The sequence below is a fragment of the Ovis aries genome, chromosome 4 (genome assembly GCF_016772045.2).
Source record: "Ovis aries strain OAR_USU_Benz2616 breed Rambouillet chromosome 4, ARS-UI_Ramb_v3.0, whole genome shotgun sequence".
In the NCBI taxonomy this organism is placed as follows: Eukaryota; Metazoa; Chordata; class Mammalia; order Artiodactyla; family Bovidae; genus Ovis; species Ovis aries.
The window spans coordinates 76189222-76213082 of record NC_056057.1 but is presented as its reverse complement, the minus strand read 5'-3'; the positions used below and the strand labels follow the sequence as shown (position 1 = coordinate 76213082).

The 23861-nt window shown below is 44.1% G+C and overlaps 1 protein-coding gene across 4 annotated transcripts; it reads right to left on the bottom strand.

Annotated features, from left to right (window-relative positions):
* Positions 1 to 7135: 7135 nt before the first annotated feature.
* Positions 7136 to 23551, bottom strand: HUS1 (HUS1 checkpoint clamp component). Of its 4 annotated transcripts, none has more exons than XM_027968683.3 (9): positions 23351 to 23551; positions 22909 to 23041; positions 22647 to 22774; positions 22364 to 22540; positions 20589 to 20696; positions 19512 to 19586; positions 15453 to 15552; positions 13562 to 13681; positions 7136 to 11502 (listed from the first exon to the last, which is right to left on the bottom strand). In XM_027968683.3, exons 3-9 carry the CDS (start codon positions 22761 to 22763, stop codon positions 11420 to 11422), a joined length of 780 nt encoding a protein of 259 aa, XP_027824484.1. In that variant the 5' UTR covers positions 22764 to 22774; positions 22909 to 23041; positions 23351 to 23551; the 3' UTR covers positions 7136 to 11419. The 4 variants fall into 4 exon arrangements, with proteins under 4 accessions (XP_027824484.1, XP_042104623.1, XP_004008020.1 ...); XM_042248689.2 differs by having other exon boundaries at positions 22909 to 22968; XM_004007971.6 differs by lacking the exon at positions 22909 to 23041.
* Positions 23552 to 23861: the final 310 nt, after the last annotated feature.

Here is a 23861-nt window from a genome sequence, read left to right as displayed (position 1 = left end):
GCCTTTTGTGTTTCCATATTGTGAATTTTTTTGTTCTAGTTCTGTGAAAAATGCCATTAGTAATTTGACAGGGAGCACACTGAATCTGTAGACTGTTTGGTAGTATAGTCATTCTCACAATATTGATTCTTCTTACTCAGAAGCATGGAATATCTCTCATCTGTTTATGTCATCTTTGATTTCTTTTACAGTCTTATAATACTCTGTGTACAGTTCTTTTGTCTCCTTCAATCAGTCGGTCAGTTCAGTCGCTCAGTTGTGTCCGACTCTTGCAACCCCATGAACTGCAGCACGCCAGGCCTCCCTGTCCATCACCATCTCCCAGAATTCACCCAAACTCATGTCCATTGAGTCGGTGATGCCATCCAGCCATCTCATCCTCTGTCGTCCCCTTCTCCTCCTGCCCTCAATCCCTCCCAGCATCAGAGTCTTTTCCAATGAGTCAACTCTTCACATGAGGGGGCCAAAGTATTGGAGTTTCAGCTTTAGCATCAGTCCTCCCAATGAACACCCAGGACTGATCTCCTTCAGAATGGACTGGTTGGGTCTCCTTGCAGTCCAAGGGACTCTCAAGAGTCTTCTCCAACACCACGGTTCAAAAGCATCAATTCTTCGGTGTTCAGCTTTCTTCACAGTCCAACTCTCACATCCATTCATATATGACCACTGGAAAAACCATAGCCTTGATTAGACGGAACTTTCTTGACAAAGTAATGTCTCTGCTTTTGAATATGCTATCTAGGTTGGTCATAACTTTTCTTCCAAGGAGTAAGCGTCTTCTAATTTCATAGCTGCAGTCACCATCTGCAGTGATTTTGGAGCCCCCAAATATAAAGTCTGACACTGTTTCCACTGTTTCCCCATCTATTTCCCATGAAGTGATGGGACCAGATGCCATGATCTTTGTTTTCTGAATGTTGAGATTTAAGCCAACTTTTTCACTCTCCACTTTCACTTTCATCAAGAGGCTTTTTAGTTCCTCTTCACTTTCTGCCATAAGGGTGGTGTCATCTGCATATCTGAAGTTATTGATATTTCTCCCTGCAATCTTGATTCCAGCTTGTGCTTCTTCCAGCCCAATGTTTCTCATGATGTACTCTGCATATAAGTTAAATAAGCAGGGTGACAATATACAGCCTTGACGTATTCCTTTTCCTATTTGGAACCAGTCTCCTTAGGTAAGTTTATTTCTAGATATTTTATTCTTTTTGTTGCAATGGTGAATGGGATTGATTCCTTAACTTCTCTTTCTGATGTTTCATTGTTAGGATATAGAAATGCAAGTGATTTCTCTGTGCTGATTTTGTATCCTGCAACTTTGCTAAATTCACTGATTAGCTCTAGTAATTTTCTATAGTATCTTTAGGGTTTTCTATATACAGTATCATGTCACCTGCAAACAGTGAGAGCTTTACTTCTTCTTTTCCAATCTGGATTCCGTTTATTTTCTTTTTTCTGATTGCTGTTGCTAGGACTTCCAGAACTATGTTGAATAGTAGTGATGAAAGTGGACACCCTTGTCTTGTTCCTGATCTTAGGGGGAATGTTTCAGTTTTTCACCATTAAGAATGTTTGCTGTAGGCTTATCACACATGGCCTTTACTATGTTGAGGTAGGCTCCTTCTATGCCCATTTTTTTTGAAGAGTTTTAATTATAAATGGGTGCTGAATTTTGTCTAAGGTTTTTTCTGCATCTCTTGAGATCATATGGTTTTTAATCTTTCAATTTGTTAATATGGTGTATCACAGTGATTGACTTGCATATATTGAAGAATCCTTACATCCCTGGAATAAACCCAACTTGATCATGGTGTATGAGCCTTTTAATGTGTTGTTGAATTTTGTTTACTAAAATTTTGTTGAGGATTTTTTCATCTATGTTCATCAGTGATATTGGCCTGCAGTTTTCCTTTCCTGTGTTATCTTTGTCTGGTTTTGGCTTCAGGGTGATGGTGGCCTCGTTGAATGAGTTTGGAAGTGTTCCTCTGCAATTTTTTTGGAAGAGTTTTAGAAGGATATGCTTTAGCTCTTCACTAAATGTTTGACAGAATTCTCTTGTGAAGCCATCTGGTCCTGGGCTTTTGTTTTTTGGGAGATTTTTGATCACGGCTTCAATTTTAGTGCTTGTAAGTGTGTTGTTCATAATTTCCATTTCTTCCTGGTTCAGTCTTGAAAGATTGAACTTTTCTAAGACTCTGTCCCTTTCTCTGTTGATGAACATTTAGGTTGCTCCCATGTGATGGTTATTGTAAATAGTACTGCAACAAATACTGGGCTGTATCTATCTTTGAATTATGATTTTCTCTGGGTATATACCTAGGAGTGGGATTGCTGGGTCATTATGGTAGCTCTATTTTTAGTCTTTTAAGGAGCCTCCACACTGTTCTCCATAGTGGATATACTAATTTACATTGCCACCAACAGTACAGGAGAGTTCCCTTCTCTCCACACCTCTCCAGCATTTACTGTTTGTAGATTTTTTGACAATGGCCATTCTGACTTGTGTGAGGTGATACCTCATTGTAGTTTTGATTTGCAATTCTCATTAGTGATGTTGAGCCTCTTTTCATGTGTTTTTGGCCATCTGTATGTCTTCTTTGGAGAAACGTCTATTTAGATCTTCTGACCATTTTTTTATTTGGTTGTTTTTTGATACTGAGCTACTTGAGCTGTCTGTATATTTTGGAGATTATTCCCTTGTCAGTTGCTCCATTCACAAATATATTTTTTCCATTCTGAGGGTTGTCTTTTTATTTGTTTATGGTTTCCTTTGAAGTACAAATGATTTTAATTAGATCCCATGTATTTTTGTTTTTATTTCCATTGCTCTAGGATATTTTGGTCATCTGGTGAGAACAGCCAATTCATTGGAAAAGTCCCAGATGTTGGGAAAGATTGAGGGCAAAAGAAGGGTCAGAGGATGAAATGGCTGGATGGCATCTCTTGTTGGGAGCCACCACAGGAGATTCCACCCATGACAGGGTCATGTGGAAGAGAACTGTTAAGCAAGGCTTCAGGACTCGAGGGGCTCCCTAGGCTTTCTTGAGCATCTACCCCAAAACCAGAATCTGTCTGTTTTACTATTTCATGACTTTCACCAACTCCTCTGACATTAACAGGGGGCTATCCCTGACCACCTTTCTCTGGAGAAAATCAACTTAGGGCTATAGCTAATAAGTCTCCTGGACATGAGAGGAATATTTCAATTCAAACCCCCTCTGTTAGCATTCTAGCTTGCTTGGCAGGTTTCCCCAGACTTTTACAACTATGCATATGATTTTTCACAGCCTCCCAACTGTAAGAGGCACGGGAAGCGAAGCCTAAAACATAGAGCCTTTCAAAGAGTTAAAAGTTATTAGAGTAGTGCTGGTGTAGGATTTTATTATAGGGTCAATGCTTGTTGCTAAGTTCCCGTATCTCTTATCCACTGTGCACCTGGGAGTGCATTAGTTAACATAGTTGGAATGTAATAAAAACAATTGTAGCCTTGAATTTAACCACATCAGACTTTTGAGCTAATTGGTTCTTTCTTGTAATTTGCTGCACCTTTGCTTCATGTGAATGTAACTCTGTTTGATATTTTCTGAGGCTGACCTAGATTAGAAATATAAAGAAAAAACACTTTGAGGGAAAATAAGTTTTCTGGTTGAGCAGCCTTTATCAAAAGGGGGTCATAAAATGTTCACAGGCTTCCAAGGCCAGAAGATAATGTACACAATATCATTTGTGGGAAAGGTTTACAGAAAAAATCCTGGTTTCGATAAGGGCAAAACTGCTGGAATGTTTTGGCTGACTCTGTACGACCTTGCATCTTTCATTTCCCTCTATGTACAAGTTGAGGTATAAAAGTGAAGTTGAAAATAAAGTAAAGGGGCCTTGCTCACCAAAGCAGCTTGGTCTCCCCGTATCATTCTCTCTTTCCCCCTCCCTCTCTTTTTCAGGCTGATCCCTTGGAGCATAGAGGCTCCCTGTGTTCACTTATCTGCCAGGGTTTCTAAGACCTGAACGGGAAGACGTTCTGAGTCTTCACTCCTTCAGGAGACCAGGAGGGCACCTGTGGCCTCCATGAACAGGACAAACTTCTTGTCTTGGAGTTTTATTGGCTTTCTATGTAAACCAAGGAATATCAGCCTCTTTCTCTCCTCTATTTTCTTATCTTCAACATTCATCCTGCAGGGGCTGGACCCCGGCGATCTCTGATGCAATGACATAAACTTGAGCAAATTTTGGGAGATGGTGAGAGACAGGGAGGGCTGGCTGGGGTGCCACAGTCCCTGGGGTCACAAAGAGTCAGAAGGTGGGTCAAAAAAGAGACTGCTGTCATTTGTGTCAGTGTTCTGCCTATGTTTTCTTCTAAGAATTTTACAGTGAATTCTTTCTTCTAAGAATCTTTCCAGCCTTACATTTAGGTTTTTTAATTCATTTTGAGTTTGTTTTGCTGTATCATGTTAGGGAATACTTTCATTCTTTCACATGTAGCTGTTCAGTTTTCCCAGTACCATTTTTTGAAGAGACTATCTTTTCTCCATTGTCTTCCCGCTGCTGTCAGATTAATTGACCACAGGCATGTGGGTTTATTTCTGAGCTTTCTATCACATTCCATTGACCTATATTTCTCTTTTTGTGTCAGGACCATACTGTCTTGATGACTGTTGCTTTGTAATATAGTTTGATGTCAGAGAGTCTGGTTCTTCCAGTCTTGTTTTTCTTTCTCAAGATTGCTTTGACTATTTGGGGTCTTTTGCATTTCCATACAAACTGCAAAATTTTTGTTCTAACACAGCCAGTGAATAAACAACTGTGAAAAATGCCACTGGTAATTTGATAGGGATTGCTTTGAAACTGTAGATTGTGTTGGGTAGTATAGTCATGTTTGCAATATTGATTCTTTTAATGCAAGAACATGGTATTATCTCTCCATCTGTTTGTCATCTTTAATTTCTATAATCAGCATCTTAGTTTTCTGAGCACAGATCTTTTGCCTCCTTAGGTAAGCTTATTCCTAGGTATTTTATTCTTTTTGTTGCAATGGTAAATGGGATTTTCCTTGATTTCAATTTTTGATCTTTTGTTGCTAATGTATAGGAATACAAAAGACTTATGTGTATTACCTTTGTATCCTACAATTTTACCAAAATTAATGAGCTCCAGTGGCTTTCTGGTAATATCTTTAGCATGTATATATCTGTGTATGTATCATGCCATCTGCAAACACTGACACTTGCACTTCTTCTTTTCTAATTTGGATTCCTTTTTCTTGTCTCACTGCCATAGCTAGGACTTCCAAAACTATACTGAATAAAGGTATTGAGAGTAGACATCTTTGGCTTGCTCCTGATCTTAAAGGAAATTCTTTCAGTTTTTTACTAGTACAAATGATGTTTGCTGTGGGTTTGCTATATATGGCCTTTATTATTATGGTGAGGTAAATTCTATCTCCACTTTCTGAAAGTTTTATCATAAATGGGTTTTGAATTTTGTCAAAAACTTTGCTATATCTATTGGATGATTATACGGTCTTTATTATTCAATTTGTTAATATGGTGTATCATTTCTGATGTTCTTGAGAGGCCTGCCTTGCTTTCAACAGACACCTCAACACCAGAGGTGCTCAGCTTCTCAGAGCCCCTTGCTTTGTGTATGGACATCATCAGACTCAACTTCTCAGTGGAGCTTGGGTGGGGGTGGAGGTCTCTCTGCATTGCTTTGGTGTCAACTGCTATTGGTGCTATGGGTGTGGCATCAAGACAAGAGCCACCACCATGAGGGTCTTTTTTCTGCTATGGGTATGTGGTGCCTGTGCAGGCTGATATCCACCATGTGCTGTGAGGTGCTGCTTGCTGGCTGGCTCATGCTCTGAGCTGTCCAGCTTGGTTGATGCCCACAGATCCTCTTCTATGGATTCAGACTTACTTCAGAAGTAGGGCTTCCCTGATAGCTCAGTTGATAAAGAATCCACCTGCAATGCAGGAGACCCCAGTTCAATTCCTGGGTGGGGAAGATCCACCGGAGAAGAGATAGGCTACCCACTCCAGTATTCTTGGGCTTCCCTTGTGGCTCAGCTGGTAACTAATCTGCCTGCAATGTGGGAAACCTGGGTTTGATCCCTGGGTTGGGAAGATCCCCTGGAGAAGGGAAAGGCTACCCACTCCAGTATTTTGTCCTGGAGAATTCCATGGACTGTATAATCCATGGGGTCACAAAGAGTTGAGCGACTTTTATTTTTCACTTTCACTTCAGTTCAGAAGTAAGGGACTCTCTGCCTTCTGTGCATGGAAGAGTGGTTTCCTCCTACGGTAGCACATCCTTCTAGTTCAGAGGTTTTTGAGTTAAGCATAATCATGAGGCAGAAATGGGCTGGGGATACTTTCATAAGGAGAGGAAGCCCCAGGCCCTGACAGGGAACAGCCTTGAATGTCCATCTATGCCTGCTCCTGTGATCACCCCTGTGTTTGGTAGCACTGATCTCCCTCTGTAGAGGCTGAGATCTCCTAGGGGACCCTGATTGCTACACTCAGCCCACCTATCCCTCCCTGTAAGGTTTGTGTCATCCATTAGGACTGCAGTGTCTTAGGCACCGTTGTACATGCCTGCATTCCTGGCCTTGACACTGTATAGCTGTGACAGCACTTGCTTCTTGGTTGTCCAAGAAACAGGACTGGTTGCAGGACTCAGTATAGGTTGGGCTATACCGAGTGTGCCCGAGTTCAGGCACACTGAACCCTCTAGCCCCTTCCCTGAGTGAAAGAACAGATACCACGGGGAATATTGTTATGAAATTGGGATTTTGTACTTGGCTTCTCTAAGGAGACCACCTCTCCCTCAAGCCACTGAAAAATATGGTCCTCAGTCCAGATACCTGGGAAGAGGGAACAACCCTAAGTCACAGACATACAGCTTCATCCCATCACCCCATTTCTGAGAGAAAAGTCTGATCCTCTGCAAGTGGGTGAAGATATGCAGTGAAGTCAGACTTCTCATCCCGAAGGAACTGAGGCCTCTGGATTCTGAGGGGGAATTAGTGCAAGTCCATAGTGCTATGCATATATAATTGGGCCTTAAACAGTGGTCCATGCTAAGAAAAGCACTTTAATGTAAGAAATCTTATGAAAAAAAAGAGTCCATTGTCAGTTGCTGGCACTGTAGGAAATAGTTTATTTTTCAGTAAAACAAAAATAGGCTCAGATAGAAGATGGAAGATCGAGAAGCACACAAATAAAAGCCATGGGTGGATGCACAATTAAATGGTGAGTAGAGGGAAAACATGGTACATCGCGTTATACAGGGTACAAATAACAAGAATGGAACTAACATTCAAAAGGTCAAGAGGAGTTCATCTGAGAGAGCAGAACTGTGGGCACTTACCGTGAAACCCCAGGACTGCAGAGAGCAAAGGGGAAAGGGAAACATCATTGGATTACAATGGGTCAATTATCCTTCTATGCTCTGTGAAAACCCTAATGTGGAACTGAAAGCGTGTCTAACTCTCACACTATCACAGAGTAAAGAAAATTAGCCAATGTGTTAAGTCCATTGGGGATGAGCAGGCCCAGTTAGGATGAGGAGGAATATGAACAGCAGGCAGAAAGCAAGGAGTAAATGTCCTGCCTTGGAAGTTCATCTCTGATAACATTCAGTTTAATTGGTAGAAAGTGTTAGTCGCTTAGCTGTAATCGATTCATTGTGACCCCGTAAACTGTTACACTTCCAGGAACTGGAAGACCACCACTCCCTTCTTCCAGCATAAGTGCTGCATGCTAAGTTGCTTCAGTCATATCCAACTCTTTGCAACACCCCCATGGACTATAGCCCACCCAGGGTACTCTGTCCACGGAATTCTCCAGGCAAGAAAACTGGAGTGGGTAGCCAATCCCTTCTCCAGGGGATCTTCCCAACCCAAGGGTGGAACTATGTACAAAAGTGTTTAAAAACATCTGAAATATCTGTTCTCTCACATTGGGCACCAAGAGACAAGCCCCTTGTGTCTTCAGCTGAGAGGGAATCAGCACTTGCATGAACCTACCACAGCCTAGGAAAGAACTGCAGAAAAGGACTAGAGGGAATACTGCCTGGAACTCTCCCAAGGTCAGGAGCAGCGTCTCTTCTCACCCGCTGGGGCAAGGAAAATAAAATCAGGTAATTAAAAGAGCATCAGATGGTGAACTCTGAAGGGTTTTACAGAACTGGGGAAACATTAATCCTACTCTAAATACTGACCCAGTAAGCCCTCAGTTCCATGGGAGCATTTATGGACAGAGCCCTCTCGCTCTCATACCTCACCCCTGGCTGAGTTCACATCCAGACCCTGCAACTGTTACCTAATCCTATTGGGAGACTCACCCAGGGACCTCTTTTTCTCTGTCACTCTCTCCTTGGTAGGAAGGAGCCACAGCAGATGGTATAGACGTGGCTACTCTGGGATCCTTCTCATTGGCAGATGTCCCTGAGCAGGGCTCCAAGGCTGGTAGATGGCCAGGTCACCCTGGGGGCAGCCTGCATGCTGCTTGAATCCTGGGCACTCAGTGCTGGCTCCAGTTGAGTGTTCTCAAGGCTGACCCTCACGGTGCCACATCTCTTCAGAGATGGTGACAGCCAGGGAGGAGCTGCGCAGAGGCAAGAGCCCTCAGGTACCAGGCTGTTTCTCCTATAGCCTGTGTTTTGGGAGCCAGGGGCACATTATCCACTGCAGCCAAAGAGTCTTTTGGTGCAGACATCTGCCGATGACAACTCAGGATGAACAAGAGGCCCCGCAGATGGACAGTTATTACCTTGGCTACCTGGATGAGACTCCTCTTTCCATGGTCACAATGGACACAAGTTAAGGGGGTCTCCAAGGTATTAAGAAGTTGGATGACCTTACCTATGAAATCAAATCCCTCAAGGATTCCAAGAGGTTTGAACATAGGTGGCTTCTCAGACAGTGGCAGACAGATCTGCATGTGGATGGGGACAAGGAGGACAGGGAGCCACTGTTCCCTAAAGCAGATGTCAAGTTAGTCCCCAAGACTAGTCACAGGATATAGTCATCACACAGGGAAAATCTGAGAGCACATGGTCAATTTTCCAACTCAATGTATAGTGTGTACAATAATATAACTCAGTGTGTATAGTACCTGATACAAATGGTTAGTATAATGGAAACAACATATTTAGGTCTTCATATAAAGTACCTTCTCTCTTGTGTCCTCATATTTAACGTAAGAGATCCGACTTCCATGAGTGATTATAGAATACCAAAGGGTGAAGGGTCGTGCAAGTGTATGCAAAGGTCGTTAGACCACACACAGATTTCAGTTCGACCTTCACAGTAACTAGGAATGTACCAGAAGATGGCCAGTTTTATTGCTCCTATCACTCCACTTGCACTTCAAAAGACCTGACCTTTGTGGGTGAACATGGCAGACATTAACTATCAAACATGCCAGCAGGTTGGGTGGAATCTGGGTACATGTTTCAATGTTGACGTGAGATGCTTGTGCATAAGAAGAACCACCTGCATTTTGTACAAATTCCCTGTGTTGATAGATTCCTTCAGTAATCTATTGTTCCATTCTACATTTTCAACATACTGTATATAAACTGAGGCATTGCCTATAAAAGGAGAACACCTATGCTTTTAATGCAAGCATGATAACGTGTTGTGGAAAATCTATAGTGGAGGATTGGGAGCAATGTAACTGCGGCTTCCTTAAGCAGTGTTACAGCAACACTTGCTGTAATGTTAACTGTACATGTGCGGCAGATGTGTGATCATCATTCATGCTGTACAAATTGCACTCCCTCTCCATGCAGTATGCTCTGCAGACCAATCCACAATATATGTGACCTCCCAGGGTACTGCCAAGGGGAAGCTCTGCAGGCCCCGAAAACACATATATGCAAGATAGAAGCCTGTGTTCTGAAAAAGGCTACCGCTATCATGGAAAATGCACTGCAGAAAAATCTGGCTCCTGGGACACAGCCAGAATGCCAGCCTAGGACTAAGTCAGAGTCACATTCCAGACTGCCTCCACCAGGCCCTGGGGATCACAGTGGACAAGCGGTCCCTGTACAGAGGATGACAAGGCGCCTGGATTCTTAGACATCCCTGACCCAGCACAGGATGGCCCCCAAACTTAGCTCCAGACACGTTTCCCAAAGCAACATGGGCCTGAGCACAACTATCCAGGACAGCTCTCCACACACCCAGTCAGCCAAAGTGTGTCTCCAACATCCAGAAAGCTGTTTAAGTTAATTTCTCAAACTATACTCTTTCCTTTAAACAGACTAAGCCACTATTTCCTGACTTAGTGAAATCTGCCCTGGGTGAAAAGCAGGACCATGTTTCCCTAAATCACCATGTCTGCTAGCTCCTCCAGTGTAGGAAGATGGGCTGTCCTCGGTCAATAGCTCTGTGGGAGGCAGAGGCCAAGGTAAACATGAAGCAGCACGTCGGTCTGAGAATCAGAAAGAGACCCTGTTTCTCAGCTCCAAGGAAGACCCCTTTGGCCATACCCACACCTCCTTAAAACTATTCAAGTTTACTTAAACAAACCCTATACAAGCTGAGGGAGATTATATCTGGCTTTCTGACGTTTTAAAAACTGCATGTAAACCTACTTTACCACATCAGATTTAAAACTAAGATGTTCTTTCCAGATTCCTCAAATGGTTGGTGACTTAACTCTGAAACATATAATTCTTTATTCTGCTCTTGTAGCAGAAGTGAGGGAAAGGGAAACCAGAATTCCTGTGTTCAGATATTATCCCTGCCACTAGCTGTGTGGCCCAGGGCCAACTGCTGAACCTACTCTGCCAAATACAGAAGCCACACTGTGAAGCCTCAGAATGTCTGTGCTGCTCTGACCTGGCCAGGCCCTGCCCATGCATGCTCCTGATGGCAACAGAAGAGCCGACTAAAATCTTCATGGGCATCACGATGAGACCATACGTGCTGTACCCAGACCCCCCGGGACCCTCTACAGGATGGAGGTGGCAAGAGGGCCAACCTCGCCTTCTTGGGCTTCAAGTACACAGAAACCTAATTGCTTCAAGTCTGTTCCCACAACAATATGCTGAGCTGGAAACAATGCCTTGAGGAAAAGTGCTAGGCTTGGCAAACATTACTTTTTTGCCAAGTTTGATTACTACACCAATTTAAACTACAGGAACATTTTCATGACTTCAATTAGAAAAGTTTAAAGTCTGAATAAATAAATTTTAACTTTTCTTTCAACATCTTCAAAGCAAAACAAAGCAGACAGAACAAAGAAGTAATATGAAGAAATGTTTATCCAACTGCATTTCATTAACTCATTAATTCAATTTCTATTGAAAATATTATAGAAGGAAAAAAAGTAAAAAAAAAAAAAAAAAAAATAGGATTCCACTGCTGTGGGTCCAACCAAGGTCTCTGAGCTCCCGAGCCCACAAGGCAAGGCTATGACAACGCTGGGATGAAATATTGCAGGGAAACGTCTTCATGGAGCAGGTCAAAGTGAACAATCTTGTTCTTCACAATATCTAAGGAGAAAGGACGTGCTTTACTGTAGAGACCCATTCTGCACATACACTCTCACCCCTAAGCACTGCAGCAGCTTCTCCCCCAAGCCTCTCCTGGAGCACCCAGGTCCTCCCAAGGTGACCAGTCTCCACCATCCCAACTGATGCCAAACAAGGGGCCTGGCTCAGGCCAGCTCATTTTCCACCAAGGAAGAGGCCGAGGTCTCTGGGGCAAAAGCCACAGGGCAAACTTCTCAGAAACCACATGTACCCAAGTCAACATCCTTCCGGGAAAAAGCAGCTTCTCACCAGCGAGTCCCCAGCATGTGCTGAGAAGAGGCAAGCCCATAGGGTCTTTTTTCATTTTTTTAAAATATAAATTTATTTATTTTAATTGCACATAGGGTCTTACTAGAGAGCAGGAGGCAGTTTGCAAGGGCAGCCATCATGCAGCCTAGGATGAGCAATGACGCACTGGGGCTAAGACCCCAAACAGAAGCCAACCAAGAGGAAGAGGTGTTGCCACAGCATCAAAGCATCCCAGCTGCCAGGGCCTATCACTGAGGGCAGAAGTTACAGGGGCAGTGGGGCACGCCATACCCAAGGAAAGCTGGCTGAAGCCAGATCAAGCCAGGTGGCAGAAGAAAGGCAGACAAAGAGCACATGGCAGGCTGCCGAGACCAATCCCAAGAGAATGGCAAGACGAGGAGTGACACAAGGGACCAGCGGAAGGACACGCATCAGGAGAGGTGCTGGACACACTGGTGGCACTGGAGACTGAGGAGGCCGGGGGAAGCACTCCCACTCCCGCCCAGAGGTGGGAAATGAGCAAGCCTGGAGGATGCTGCCACAAAGCCAGAACCACTGGCAGAAAAGGTGGGGGTAAGAAAAGAAACAAACTCGATTCTGACTGTCATAATCTTCTGGTCCCCCTCCCTGCACTGGCAGCTAGGGCCACAACCCCCACTCCCTACACTTCCCCTATGCAGACAGGAGGAGTGGCTTCCAAGGACCCACAGTGGGGCATCACCCAGACTCGATGGCCCAAGCCAGAGCTCTGAAGAGCCATTTGCACTTGGCCAGGTCCCCAAGGAGCCCTGTGCATGCAGACAGTTTGAGAAGCACCGTCTTAACCTGGGAGGACCTCGTGCTGAAGCAGTGCATCCCCGTTCTCAGCCTTAGGGGCAGCCATACTGTACCTTCTTCAGACGCAGTGCAGGCAGCCCCTGGCCCCTGCCCCATGACTCGGCAGCTCTCACTGCTTCCCTGTCGTGGATTTCTGCACTCCTCCTTCTGTGCCCTCACCACCAGTGCAGTCCTCATGCACTAATGCCACTCCCTTCAGTGGTCTCTCCTCCTTCACTGGAGAACCTTCAGGAATCTCCTACTCGCTCTCTACAGAGCTGACTATCTGACAATTATCAGGTATCCTGTATTCCTGGGTCACCCTACTCAGCTCTGTTCACTGGTGGCTGAGTGCTCAGACCGGGAATTCACAAATAAAGAGGTGTCACCTCCAACCAAGGCCACAGTTTTCTTTCAATTACTGTGACCTCAAAAGCAAGGAAACAGACATAACCTTGAAAAATTCTCAGCAAGTGAGTCTTTCCTCATCTGTAATCAAGGACTGAAGGGTGAAAAAACATGTGAAAACGAGAAAGACAAGGCCAACTGGAATCAAAAGCGCCATTAAAGGCCACTATTAAAAGTCAGTAGGCAGCACAGATGACAAGGCACAGGACAACTGGAACAGGTCAGGCTGACACAGGAAAGAAAGAAATGCTTTGAGATGGAAACTTAAATCTAAGCCCAGTGGAGACAGAGACCCTGTACACATAAGGTTAGAGTAACACAGCAAGATGGGGCCAGGGGCCTCTGCCCAATCGCAGCTTCTCTGTGGATGCAAACTCGTATATGACACCAGGTGAGGCAGTCCAGACCCATCTGCCAGGGACTACGCAGGAAACTGGAGTCCACCAGTGACCGAGCTGTCTCTGCATTTATGAGACTACACAATGTGTAAGACTACAGCTGATTACAGTGCTTGAAATAGGAAACACAAATCAAAATGCAAACTTACTGCAAGTGGCCTTTGTAGGATTTACTTGTTGTCCAGCAAGGAACTGTAGGAGCTTCCTAATGTCTATGTGTACTTCAGCCATTTGTTCCGAGTTTCTATCTTGAGAAGCATTTTCGGAAGCTAAAACGACAGGAACATTTTAAGACATAATTATCTTCCAGTGAAACAGGGAAGCAAGAGACTGCACGATGACTGTTTACATAAATAAATGGTTTACTTGACCACTGACTTGAGAACCTACAGAAACACTGCATAACATAAATGTGATCACTCACCTAGCAAGCATTTACTAAGTTTGAGTCTTTAAAATACTGTCCTATGGGAATTCCCTGGCAGTCCCGTGGTTAGGACTCAATGCTTTCACTGTTGACAGTCAGGGAACTAAGATCCCAAATGGCCTGCGGTAGGGCCAAAAAACCATCCCCAAAACAAGACCATATACAGCTAAATCAATCCCTCTCATTATAAAATGGAATGAAAGGAAAGAAAATGTCCTTTCAATTCTGGGAAGGTATCAAAGACCCTCTTTGTAATTTACAAAAATAAACAAAATGAGCAACACAGAAACAAGTCACTTCATATAACTACTGTCAAAGCTTTATTAACATGGATTTCACTTTGCTCCAAGGCATGCCCTTCACTATCAAGTAAAATTCTCTTGCAATGCTAAGTTACAATGTATCTCTAATAAACAAACTGGTAGTAAGTAATTTTAATTCTAAAAGTGGAAGGCGTCTTATTAGACCTACTTCAGACACACGGGTGACTAAATGGTTTTCACAGAGTGAGTACCTTCCCAGGGCCTCTGCATTGTTCCCTGTTGGACCTCCCTCCCACAGCCTGCCCACCACTGTGAGCTCTGCAGCAGACGACTGTAATCCCTGAGCCAATCTACTCAACCAACCCAATGTCCATTCCAGCACTGCTTACGACAGCCAAGACATGGGAGCAACCTAAATGTCTAACAACAGAGGAGTGGATAAAGATGTGGTGCGTTATTCAGCCATGAAAAAAATGAAATAGTGTCATCTGTAGTAACATGGATGGACCTAGAGATCATCAAAGAAAGTCAGAGAAAGACAAATACCATATGATATCCTTGTATGTGGAATCTAAAACAATGATACAAATGAGCTTATTTATAAAACAGAAACAGACTCACAGATTTAGAAAACAAACTTATGGTTATTGAAGAGGACAGGTTCAGGGAAAGGATAAATTAGAAGTTTAGGATCAATGTGTATGTGTGTGTGTGTGTGTGTGTGTGTGTGTGTGTGTATAAAACACTATATATATAAAACACTATATATATTAAATAAACAATGAGGACCTATTATACAAAACAGGGAACTATACTCAAGAGTCTATAACAACTGATATAGGAAAAAATCTGAAAAAGGATACATATATATGTATAACTGAATCACTGTGCCATAAACCTGAAACCAACACAACACTGTAAGTCAACTATACTTGAATAATTTTTTTAAAAAATTACTTTTTTAATACACACAAAAAAAACGCAGGAGAAAATAAAAAGTATCATCTACATTTCTGACTCCACCCAGGTGAGAAACTTGGTATAAGTTTTTGGTAGAAGGCATAGCAAGTGAAGAGCTAGAAGGGCTCTTGGACGCTGTTGAGCCCAAGCCTAGGTTTTGCAGATGAGGAACAAGGAAGCCCTCAGGCCTACACTCCAGCTTCTCACGTCCAGGAGGTTCACCTTCCCACCACAGTGCAGTAACAAGTGACCCAACCCCATTATGTGTTCCCTTCCTGAGCTTGAAACACAGTTACCCAAAGTTCAATTCTCTTCCATCTGGAGCCCTCAGTATGGTTTGTCATCTGAACAATTTATCACATGCAAAATATAACCCACCAGGAAACTTACCTAATGGAGGATTTCCAAGATCTTTAAAGTGAGTTGTAACACACACTAGCTCAGTTTCTATTTTCAAGTTCAATTCTCCATTTAGGTTTGCTTCAATAATCTGCAAATTGAGTATTTTACAGTCTTAAGAAAAGCAAAAGGGAAAAAAAAAGTGGACATCAGCTTCCAAAAAACCAGGTGACAAAGTAATCCCACAAATCCCAGGACACTTCAGACAGCACCAAACCCCACATGGCATCAGCAATGGAGAGAAGACAAGGCCTGAGCACAGGGACTTAAGAAATCTCCAGAGAGCAGCCCCTCGGCGTGCAGAGTGCAGTAGGAAGCTCTGAAAACAGGTGAGGCTGGGGAGGCCTTGCCAGCAGCTCTGACAATGCAGACATTGTGCAACTCCTGTAAAACAGAGCAAGGAGAACCAGAAGAGAATGCGAACCAATAAGCTCACTAACTGCCTTATTTCTACAAATGGACCAAACTATCTATTACAACTCAACATAACCAAAAGGCTTCAGAATATTAAGAGAATATAACCATTTATATAAAGAATAATCTCAGACATTGGGAAGTGAGATTTCCAAATTCAGAAAGACCCAGAGATGCCATCAGGTATCTGGACTCCACCAAGCTGTGGCGCCCTGTGGCTGCCGTGTTTTTTGCACTCAGACAGAGGGCAACTGGGCTTGGTGACTGATCGCTGTGGCCCCTCCCCACTCCAACAGTGCTCATGACTTCCCTCAGGATCAGAGGGGCCCTTTCATTTTACGCTCTGCCCTGCACCAACCAACAGGGTCTCTAAACTACACAAAATCTAGAAATGAAGTTCAGAGAAAGAAACAGGTACCATGATATGGCTTAAGATTTTGGCCATTTGCCCAAAGCACACTACATTTTGCCTTTTGACATCAATATCTGGCCACCTCTAAAGTCTGGCAGGTCTTTGGAAAGCCCACGCAGCAGTGTGCAAGTCAACATTTTGTTTAACCAACAGTACTGCCACCGAGCCACTGCAGATAAAGGTGGTCGTTTCACTAGGGAGCCACTGCAGAGGTACAGCAAGAGGGAAGAAGACCCAGGCTAAGTGGAGGACACCCTGTTCCACAGGGCTTGGCCACAGCTAAATCTCAGATTTACTTAGGAGTACCACTTAGTATTTTTCATTCTTGCTCCTTAAAACTAGTAAACTCTATTTCTCATTTGAGCAACAAAACAAAAAAGATGCTTTCAACTTACTAAGGATTTGACTTTACATAAGAAACAGTCTCCAAACATCCTTGTTTCATCATCTAGTATGCGTACCTCTGAATGGGAAGAATTCATCAACCTTATCCTTTCACTTCCCAGAAATACGTGATGTTTCTAAGCCCACTCTATTATCCGGAAAAAACACCTGCCTTAAAAAAATATGTAAAACAATCCTTGTGCATATTTGGACTTGTGAATATACAGTGTACAGGGACTCTGTAAGGCTAACACATAACACAGATCCATCTGTTTCAAAGAAGCACACAATTAGTATCTACCTATAAATGTTCAATGCTTTTGAAAAACAAGTTTTATAAAGATTTATTCAGGAAAGCAGCTTGCAATGTCCTAGATTCACTCCGACTTAAAACACCTTTTTATGCTTTCTTCAAATTCCTAAAATCTGAGTAATCAAATGCTAGATCCATCTCTCCAAGCACAGTGCCTGGTGCAGGGCAGCACTCCAACAAAATTTACTGAAGGAATCCACCAATGACCCTCCAAACACTGCTCACCGTGTTTATTTTGTGAGTGTTATCTAAAGTATTATCTACATCAACATACTCTGCTCTTAAGGACGTGGATGAGATCTGACTTCTTTCAGAGGTTTCCCTAATGATAACTACCGACCATTCATGGGATAGTGATGAAACGCACTGGGAATCTAACATAAATTATCTCCACTGATAAATAGTAACAGAGCCCCTGTGACTGTTATGCTGGATAACACGTTCCACCAGGGTGCACCACTTAGTGGGGGTTGGGGGTGGCTCAAGGACTCAGCTCTGCCAGCGTATCGTGATGCCTCCTGCCCAAGCCTGCTTCTGTGAAGCCGAGACAACATGAAAGGTGTAACACAGCACTGCTCTAAACATGGAGCAGCACCACAGAAACAGCATCGCCGCGTGCTCGTCAGAAATCAGCCCCAGACCCCACTGCAGACTTCCTGGACTAGAACCTGCATTCTGCCTGAAGGGGATCCCAATGCTTAAAACCTGATGGAGACTCTTGGCAGTCAATGCCTGCTTCTTCTGCTCTTACCCAAGTCACACGCACGACCCACCACCACTGGCCACGTCTCTAACTAAAGGAAGGAAGGAAGGTGCCTCAACAAGGGCTGCGGGGCCTCTGACTGGAGGAGATGTTTTCAATACGTTGAGTCCTACTCATTTTCCTTGATTCTCTCGCCTGTCATCTTCAGACACAGAATTTTGGTTACTCAAGTTAATATTGTTATGCCTGGCTACTCCAATTTTCCATATGCTTGATCACTTTCCATTTAGTATTTCACAGTGCAGTAGCCACTGCACAAAATCCTTGTTTCTAAACACTCCAGGGAAGAGAAAAACACCTTTTTTTTTTTTTTTTAAATTTCTGATGATTTAATCTAAGCCACTTTGATGACTCATTTCCACTGGACACAAAGAACAAATAACCGGATCCTTGAATTAACTGTCCTGCCTTTTCTCTCCTGGGCCTCTCAAGGTTCCAGGATATCCCCAAAAGAAGCCTCCAGCCTGACAACTGGATCAACACCAGGACAAGCACAGAAGAACACTCATGTTTGCATGGCACACACTGCTTCATGGGAAGTCATTGTAAATTAAAGTGAAATCTACAGAGTAAGTCGTGAGAGGAAACTACTCTCAAGTGAGCACAGCTGCAGAAATAAAACAGTCCATAAACATTTTCTAGGCTCCAGAAAACTTTGATAATGCCAAAGATCTCCTGAAGCTAAATTTCATTCCAGGTCTGTGTGCTAACAGCTATTATCTGCCCGCTGAGTGGCAACCCCACAGTGAGTGGCTATCATGCAGAGATAGTTAAGACAGTTTCCCTTTTCAGGAAGCGGCCAGTTCAGGAGTGGTTCCCAGATGTTAGCAGACCACTTATCACATAGCAGTGATCAGAGCAGCTTGGCAGAGGAGGGCCTTACATCCACGGCAGTGGGAGAGTCTGGAATTTCCATGAACAGTGAGAAGGGCTAAGTACTTTCCAGGGGACGATGGGAAAGAAACAGCCAAGCGTGAAATGGTAGAGACAGGCCTGGAGAAAGGCAGTGCTGTGGGGATGGACAAGGGTCCAGAGCAGTTCTGCAGGCAGGGGGCAGCCGTGTGGCAGGTAACCAGTCTGCAGACGCTAAAGAGCAAAAGTTTCATCAGGTGGACAGTCGTGTCTAAAACACCTAGGGACATAATCAAATGAGTTTCGGGGGTGACTGAAGAATTCAGGAGAACCCCAGGAGTGAAGGACAATTGTTTACAACTTCCCATCACTGTCACTGTCACATTCAGTGTTTCACTGACACTGAGCGTAAACGTCACAAAAGTAAACAGGGAAGCAAACATGCCCCTCTACCTGGCCTAAGAGCTGCTTCCAGGAAGAGGAATGTGTCCTGGGGGATCCTTGTCTTGGACTCATAGAGACATTTGGCAAGTAGACAGGACATTCTACTCACTGCCAGCATTAAGAAATATGTACACTATCAGATAAAATACATAATATGCTGTCCAAAACATATGGAAAGAAAGTTAGAACCATTGAATGTATTGTTAATATACTACAAATATCATAAATAGGAGAGACTAGGCCAAATATCAGAGAGGAGAATTGAGAAGATCCAGAGCAGGTTTCACCTGTAAAACCATAGGCTATCAACAACAAGCCAAGCCCCCAGAGCTGGGAGGTGAGGGACACCCCATGCAGACACCACATGATGTATAGAGGGTATCAAGTCCGCACCAGACAAGGCTCCTCCAAGGACACGCAGCCAGAACTACACACTTGGGAGCTCTTTTCAGAGAAGAAAGAACTTACAAGGTGATTGCTGATGTTTTTCATCTTTTCCACAACGCTCTTCATTGTCTTCAGGACTGGTAAATAAATACTAACCTACAAAGCAAGTGAGAAAGATCAGCAGTATTAAAATATTAACACAGTCAAGTACTGACAAGTGCTCATTACCTCTGTTTGGAATGTGTATACTCTTAATAGCTCTGCAATCTTATTTTTAAATTGCATGAATAAAGTTCTTTCTTAAAAATATAAAAAAGAAAAATAACTCTACAGTTTCACTAACTCACACCTGAATTTGGTGACCTCAGCATCCATGTCCATGTGGCCATTCTCTCGTTCCAGGTCTGTGGCCCTGCTGCTGAGAAGCCCCCCTACACACCCAAGGGGAGTAAGAATCAGCGCCAGTGGAGGCCATCCTCCAAGGGGTTCACATCCAGACTTGGGGGCAGGCTCCTACTCTGTGTAAAAACACCGGGGGCCAGACTCTGTACCAGTGCCCAGACTGGGTTACAACAGTGCTGGGTACAATGCTGGGAAAAAGTCCCAGCGGAGACATCTACTAAAAGCCAAGTAAATATTCCATATGCTATTTCATGGTCTCTTCTTCAATAAATTATGAACAAGAGGCAAAGGACCCTTTGTCATCATCTTTCTTTCCAGTGGCTCTGGGATTCCTGACAGGAGAACTAAAGCAGCCTCTCCTTCTGGCTATTACACACACCTTGGACACACTCCTAACAAGACAAAGAAAAAAAGCCACGTTCTGTGAAACCCAAATTTGGTGCCTAGGGCCATTACTCCTGACAGATGCGAAAGTCATCCAAAATGCTACTTCAGTTTTACTTAAGCGCCATTACAGGGCAAGACTTTCTCTCTCCGAACTATAAAGAGTGTGGCCTTATATATGACACTACTTTAAGATGATTGATGCAAACGACTAAATGAAAACATTCCAATTTTTTGTTCCTGGTCTATCTTTAAAATATGATTCTCTTTTCAGGTACTATACAACTTTCAAATAAAACCTACAGCAAGACTTTAAAATCAGAGAATCCATATCACACCATTTAAGATGTGGTGACGCCGGGCATCACTCACGTCAGCATCTGGGACCGTCGGCTCTTGTAAGTCCTTCCATAGTTTTCTAGGAATAACTTTCACAGGGATGTCATGTGTTACAACACGACTACTGCTTGACACGGATAACTGCCAAGAGAAGAATTAAAACACATCACTACTTAAAAAATAAAGAACTGAAAGACAAAAAATGTTGATACCAAACCTAAGTGTTCTCAATTCAGTCACCAACGTCCATTCAACAAGTATTAACAGAGCTTAGAAAAAGGAAGTTAAAGAAGAGAGTGATTGGGACGGTGGAGGAGTAGGACATGGAGCTCACTCCTCCCACAAACACATCAAAAACATATCTAGACATGGAATGATTCTCACAGAACATCTACTGAAACATGGCAGAAGAACTCAGGCTTCAGAAAGGACAAGAAAATCTTCATGTAACAACAAAAAAAACCAGAAAGGAATCAGGACGGGGCCTGCACCCCAGGGAGAAAGAGCTATGAAGGAATAAAGGTTCCCATACCCTGACTGTCCCCTCACAGGAAGGCAGGGAGACCAGCAGGGACAGAGGGTGAGCTGTGGAGCCTTGGAGGAGAGTGCAGTTAAGCAGTTTACAGAAGGCAGAATGAAGACAGCCCTGCACAGACTGGTGATGCCACTTTCCCCACACTCCCAGCCTCAGACACACGTCCAACCGTGTAGGCAGAAGCTGTGAGCTGATGCTCAAGCTTCAGAAATCAGACCTAAAGAGAGGACTGGAGGAGGCCGCCAGAAATCGCCTTAAGATGCTAGGGGTTTGAGATTAGCAGATGGAAACCATTACATATAGAGTGAATAAACAACAAGGTCCTACTGCATAGCACAGGGAACTATATTCAATATCCTGAGATAAACCGGGATAGAAAAGAATACTTAAATAAGAATACTTATATATGTATAACTCAATCACTTTGCTGTAAGGCATAAATTAACAGTGCAACACTGTAAAACCACTATAGTTTAATTAAAAAATACAGTTGAGAAATCCTCCTCCATAAAGAGCATAAAACTGAATATAATACTCACGGAAAAAATAAAGTACACAGAACAGACAAAGGAGAGGTTACCAGGATAAGGGAAGGAGGCAGCATTGGTGCTGGGCACTAGAGGAAGAAAAGGCTTCAACAAGTGAGAAGAACACAGAGTCCAAGGAGATGACCCAACCTCACCAAAGCCTGGGAGTTGGGAACGAATGGGACACACCTGGGCACCCACTCAGGGCAGATAAGTGGCTCTACAGTGGGTTGAGCGACACTTGAAAGGCTTTGGACAGCACATGAGAAATGTCAACCTCATTCTGTAAGCAGTGAGACCCTGTGGAGTACATGTGTTCTGAAGAGACCAGTGCATTAAATTCAGCTGGGAGTAGGGTGGAAGATAAATGTATTCCTTGAAAACTAAAGGTCATTTAAAGGTGTTAGCAGCAGAAGTGAGGGAATAAGGGAGGGACACACAAACACTTCAAAGGCAAAAATGGTTTTTAGACTAGACGACAATACCACTAAAAGAAATGGACATGCTGGGATATGCAGATCTGAGAAGAAAGATGCAGAAGTGTTATTTCATAGGAAGACCAGCATCCTCGCTGATTTTGAGATCACAATGCTATTTAAATACGAGGAGGACCCAACTCCAATGAAAAAATAGTGATGTACCAATCTCTCCTTTTAATAAAACCAATTAGCTTCTCCAGTAGAAAGCCAAGGCTTATATAACTACTAATTCCTGGGAAGTTTCAGAAATGGTAGCTTCCTACTCACCAGCTCTATAGAAACTGTAAGGCAGGGAAAGTGTTTATTAGTCAGCTTAACTTTCAAAGCTCTGGCATTCTGGGCAGTTTTCAAGGCTCGAGATAAATTTTCCGATGTGAGCTCTAAATAAATCTCATTGTTTTCTGCGGAGACACCTTCCATTTGAAATTCGCTGAAGAAGTTCTCCTAAGGGAAAGAAAAGGAGGAGGGACATTTGCGCGCTTTCCATTGGAATTCGGCGAGGGTGGGGGAAGAGGGGTGGGCTGCAGGCCTCTCAGGAGCCTCCACTCACCTGTTCCAGCTCACACCACATGCTCACCCCTCCATTGGCCACTTTGTCAGAGAGGACGAAGTTCAACTTATCCGGGCTGATGCGCAGAGTGCAGGTTTTGGCAAGCTTGGCTATCATGTTACTAACGCCTATAGCAAAAGGTTTCAGTAAAGAGTTGACTGAGAGGTACGTTAGGTATCCAAAACACCAATTTAGCGCAGAATTACCAGTTGCGCACAGTGAGCTTCCCAGCGGGAAAGTCAACGTTTCCACTCCTACCTACCGGGAGGCTTTTATTGCCGCTGGGGTCAAGCTGGCCTCCCAACAACCTGGAATAAGGAAACTGAGACTCGGAGGTTAACTGGCGCCTACTGGCCGCTTTCTTCCCTTTCACGTCCACTCGGGGCCGCCGAGTGCTGCAGGGATCAAGGCAAGGACAGACACGGCTGGGGCAGGGGGACCACGGAGCCTGGCTGTGAAGGGCGGCCTGCGCCAGATAAAGTGGTCCATGAAGCCACTGGCCGAGTTAAGAAAAGCCACGCGAAAGGAATCAAAGCTCATAAACAACCTTCAGCACCTGCGCCCGCGTCAAGCTGCTGCTGGCCAGCCTGTGCAGCGCGCCAGCCTCTTCGCGGGGACCGGCCGCACGCACCGCTCCGTGCAAGCCTCCCGCCTTGCCCTCTGCAGTCCTCCCCGACCCCAGGGTTGACGCGGCCCCTACTCACGCGTGAAGTGGTTTAGACAGGCGGTATCCACGATCTTGGCCCGAAACTTCATGGCTGGACATGGCAAGCGCCAGGAGCCCGTCCGCACCGGACTCGTGAGAGTCCCGCCTTAACTAGCCCGCGGGAAACGCCACCGCAGTACTGGGTTCAGCCCACTTGGGCCTGAGACGCGCCTGCGGAGAGTAGGCGGGCTTTTCCGCTGGCGCACTCGGGATGACGGGAACTCTGCCGGAAGTGACGCGATTCTGGTACCGGAAGTGCCTCTGAGTTTTTACAGGTTGAGCTTTGTGTTAACTTATTTCCAATTCTGTTTTAGAACATAGGAAATAAAATCAGTCTTGCTAGGTAGTTAGAATAGGAAAAAGGAGTCCAGAATGGCGGTGGCTAAAAAACAAGGAAGGGAAAAGCCCGCGAAAATAGAACAAAGGAAGGTTCAAGGACCAGAGTGAGGACTTCAGGTAGAAAAAACAGCACTCCTGGCTAGCCCAATTTAAATAGGGAAGTTCCCAGG

Coding starts and splice junctions, on each gene's coding strand:
- HUS1 (XM_004007971.6), bottom strand. CDS start 23,402: ATGAAGTTTCGGGCCAAGATCGTGGATACCGCCTGTCTAAACCACTTC. Junction 20,697..22,363: donor TTACAGTTTCTATAGAGCTG/GTGAGTAGGAAG, acceptor TTCTCTTGGCAG/TTATCCGTGTCAAGCAGTAG. Junction 19,587..20,588: donor CGACGGTCCCAGATGCTGAC/GTGAGTGATGCC, acceptor CTTGCTTTGTAG/GTTAGTATTTATTTACCAGT.